Here is a 4,267-nt window from a genome sequence, read left to right on the forward strand (position 1 = left end):
ATTCAGTCCACAGCATTGTGCGAGTGACCAGGGTACTTCACTTTCTAGGGCCTGTGACCAGGGTACTTCACTTTCTAGGGCCTGTGACCAGGGTACTTCACTTTCTAGGGCCTGTGACCAGGGTACTTCACTCTCTATACTTACTGCTTTAACCCGTTATACCTATCCATCTGAGACCACCTTTGATTTTATGGTACAAATTTCTTGTTTTAAAGGTGATCTACATTTAATATGTTCCATCAAAATTTCATGTTTATTTATTACTAAATTCGTTAGGCAATGACAAAAGACCGAGACCGCTGGACGTATGCTGTGACTGAGAAAACATGGCAAATAAAGTGAGTTCACAGCTGTAACCTACACCAGCATCACAAAACCAGCCCTAGCCCACTCAAAAGTACCTTGGATCGTAGGGCGACATGCCATGCTTGAGGAGACCTATTGAGTCAAGTACATCAACATCAATATCAAAATGAAATCAAATGGAAATTGTAGTTGTGACCCTGTGCCGGTAGCACGTAAAAAGCACCATCCAAACATGGCTGATGCCAGTGCCACTTTGACTGGTCTCCGTGCCAGTGGCATGTAAAAAGCACCATCTGATCGTGGTTGATGCCAGCTCCTCTGACCCCTGTGCTGGTGGCATGTAAAAATCACCCACTACATACTCGAAGTGGTTGGCATTAGGAAGGACATCCAGCTGTAGAAACACTGCCAGATCAGATTGAGGCTAGGTGCATCCTCCTGGCTTACCAAACCCCAGTCGAACCATCCAACCCATGCCAGCATGGAAAATGGACGTTAAACAATGATAATAAATTAAAACAAGGTGAATTTCAACAGAAATATGGTTAAGATAGGTTCAATATGACAATTATTCAACTAAATTCTTATTTTCAAAAAAAAAAAAAAAAGCAAAAGTAGTCCATTTCAACAAAATAAAACAGAAATAATAGTTTCAAATTTTGGCACAAGACCAAAAAGACGAAAGGCAAACTGACCTCGGTGAAATTTGAACTCAAAACGTAAATACATGAAATACTGCTAAGCATTTTGCCTGATATGTTAACAATTTTGCCAATACACCACCTTAACCTCTTCGTTAAGATATTTCAACAGAAATATGTCTACAAGGTTAAGTCAGTGATTTAGTGTGGAACTTCCTAAGTTTGCAATGCTAAGACTGTATTTTCCTTTCAGCTGGCATGAAGCTGCAAGAAATTATGGCTCTATATTCTGTTGAAGAGAACCTAAAAATGGCACCATTCATAAGAAATTCCATCTGTAACCAAAACTTTCAATGATTATAAAACAGCAGCAAATAACTAAATGAGATCAGTATTTATGGCAAGTTAATCAATTTTGAGCTTTTGATAACATTTTAATTTAAACATACTTGTTTCCCCAGTCAATTTTACGAGTAATCTTCATTTTCAGTTCTTGACAATTATCCTGGGTTTGGGTATCTGCCAGTAAGGTACGTCGCATGGAAATTAAATCCATCATGATGTTGTGAAGACTGTACCACATTCCTTTTTGATCCTGGAAAATAAAAAGTAAAAAAAATGAATTAGTAAAATGCCACACAATATTCCAATGGCAAAGACTTCCCACCTGCAGGTTAATGTCAGGGAAGAAATATCAGAGATGAATTTAGTTTTATTCAATTGAGACAGCTTATACAAGTACAAGCTATACAGATGTTTCTTAAAATGGAGGCAATGTGATTGCGTAACATTCATGCCTTTCTTGAGAGTATTAGTAGCACACATGTAAAAAGAAATTGGTAACAGGTAACTTACCTCTACTAAACAGCACATTATCATCATTATCATCATCATAGAGGCAAATAACAAGGCGAAAGGCTTTATACAGAAAGGGTGGGGAAGAGAGATTGTGTTACAATTACATATCTCTCAAGAGCATTAGCAATGGAAGGCCAAAGGGACTGCAATCAAAACTAAAAACTGGATTGTGGAATTAGCTTTCTAGAATTTTACTTCTTGCAGACACATCACTAATTAACATCAAGTTTCAGTATTATAATTAAAAGAAAAATAACAGTAAATATTAAGATGGACATGACATTCAGTGGTACAAGCTTGAGCAAGAGAACGATGATTAGAACAGAGGTTGGCAAAGTGGTCAATATTGACCCCTGGGGGTGGGGATGTCTGTGTGGCTCTCCAAGGGATCAATAAACACCTAAAATGATTTTCAGCATTAAGGGTCTTGGATTATGAGCAAAATGAATCTGGAAGAGTGTGATTACTTAAGACTAAAAACTTGCTAATTTCCAACAAAATAGCAATACAATAGAAACATATTCCAACATATATTTCACATTAAAAGATTCTGATTATTTCAATAAAACAGGACCAAAATTTTGACTCTTTTTCATCAGTTTTGTTAAAGATTTTTCATCAAATTTCTTCAAATGTTTTGTGTTAAGAAATCATTAATGTGACAAAAGAAACAAGGAAATTATTTGATTTTAAATCCTGAAATTTTTTTATATTAATTATACTTCTTAGTCTTATTTTAGAAATTTACACATGACAGAGGGGAGGGAGGAGGAATCAATTAGTTACCAATGATTCCATGAAAGCGTTAATGATATAAGAAGTTTTGCCGACCCCTGGTCTTAAGGGATTTAGCATGGGTTTACAGTTTTAAAAAACAATCTTGCTAGAGTTGATTTAACTAAGAATTAATATTACGATTATCACATGCAGTGGGATATCTGGCACACTAAGAGAAGGATGGTATGTTAGAATATTCAAACTGGTTCAACTATATTTAGAAAAAAAATAATACTCAATTCTTGGAATAACCATCAATATTCAACAAACAACTCATTATGTTTGGCTGGGGTGGGGAACTGCTTTCTTGATTATGATTTAATTAGAATCACTTATGTCCCAATTTTACTCTTAATTTTATTTTGAATCATAAGTGTCATCCTCATCATTTAAACATCCATTTTCAATGCTGACATGAGTTGGATGGTTTGACAGGAGGTGATAAGGCTTTGGGCCCACACCAGTCTCCAGTTGTCTGTTTTGGTTTGGTTTCTACAGCTGGATGTCCTTCCTAACACTAACCACTTTACAGAGTGTACTAGGTGCTTTTTATGTGGCTTTTTACAGGACACCAGTACAGAGTCACATGTGTATAACTTTACAAACATCTTTACTGCATGCACCAGTCAGATATACATTTACTTATATGTCTTATATAAAAAATAAAAAAAATATTAAATGCCTTTCAGAACAGTGCTTATTTCCCTTCCTTTTTTCAACCACTCACATCAAAATGGAGAATAACAGCTGACATATTCTTTAACCCGTCAGCATTCAGATTGTTTTTCATATGTAATATCTATTATTCACACGGTTTTGAAATACTTATGCATTATTTTGTAGCTTTGAGATATCAATGATGTGATTGTTTGTTTTTCACAATGACATTGTAGAGTAAGTCAGAGAGACTGGATCTGGCCAGTTTGAACATAAAACAGAATATTTGGGCCGGATATGGCCAATTTAAATGTTAAAGAGTTAAACAATGTCCTTTTCTACCACTATCAATGTAGAATCTTGTGCATTCTTTAGTGGTCTTTCATAATTATTAAATACAGTGAAGGAAATGCTTTGCTGATGAGATCAGAATACACAAAAAATAATGTGTCTAAAGTTGTCTCCCATACTTGCCATAAAAATTGAAAATAATGTCATTTATCAATATTGTTTTTCCCTACTCAAATATAGATTTCAAATGGATTATTCTTGTTTAAGTTCTCTATTCAACCATGTCTACAGTCTGCAAAAGAAGAAGAATCAACAGCCTCTCTGCCAAACTTATAACAACATAACAAGAACACTGTTTTCAACTTTTATTGAAATTCTCTCACACAGTCAAATACTATAGAACTGTATTCTCTTGGCTTATAGACCCCACCCCCTCATCTCTCTCTCTCTCTCTCTCTCTCTTTGTCTTGTATCCTTGACTTAGACATTTCACAGAGTAAATTACACACTGCCAGTAAGTATGTTAAATGAGAGAAGAGGAGGGGGTGGGATACTGGAAGCAATTTATTTGTGTGGGTTGCTTGCACTTCTCAACATGAATGCAGCAAAGTAGAGCAAAAAAGTATAAGAAAATTGATTAAAAATGATTAGAGAAGAAAATGAAGAGGATGCCTGGAGACAAACAGGCTTTTGTATGGTTGCACGGAAGCCCTAAAGATTGCCAGAAATGTCAGAGC

At 35.5% G+C, this 4,267-nt stretch overlaps 1 protein-coding gene across 11 annotated transcripts in view; it reads right to left on the bottom strand.

The window, feature by feature from the left end:
* The window catches only part of LOC106870442 (dedicator of cytokinesis protein 3), a 274,705-nt gene that overhangs the window by 154,954 nt on the left and 115,484 nt on the right, over window positions 1-4,267 (bottom strand). For all 11 annotated transcript variants that reach the window (XM_014916529.1, XM_014916531.1, XM_014916528.1 and 8 more), the window contains one exon: window positions 1,397-1,542. In XM_014916529.1, the coding sequence (XP_014772015.1) occupies window positions 1,397-1,542 (146 nt within the window). The remainder of the gene's footprint in view (window positions 1-1,396; window positions 1,543-4,267) is intronic.

Source organism: Octopus bimaculoides, chromosome 6, assembly GCF_001194135.2.
Source record: "Octopus bimaculoides isolate UCB-OBI-ISO-001 chromosome 6, ASM119413v2, whole genome shotgun sequence".
In the NCBI taxonomy this organism is placed as follows: domain Eukaryota; kingdom Metazoa; phylum Mollusca; class Cephalopoda; order Octopoda; family Octopodidae; genus Octopus; species Octopus bimaculoides.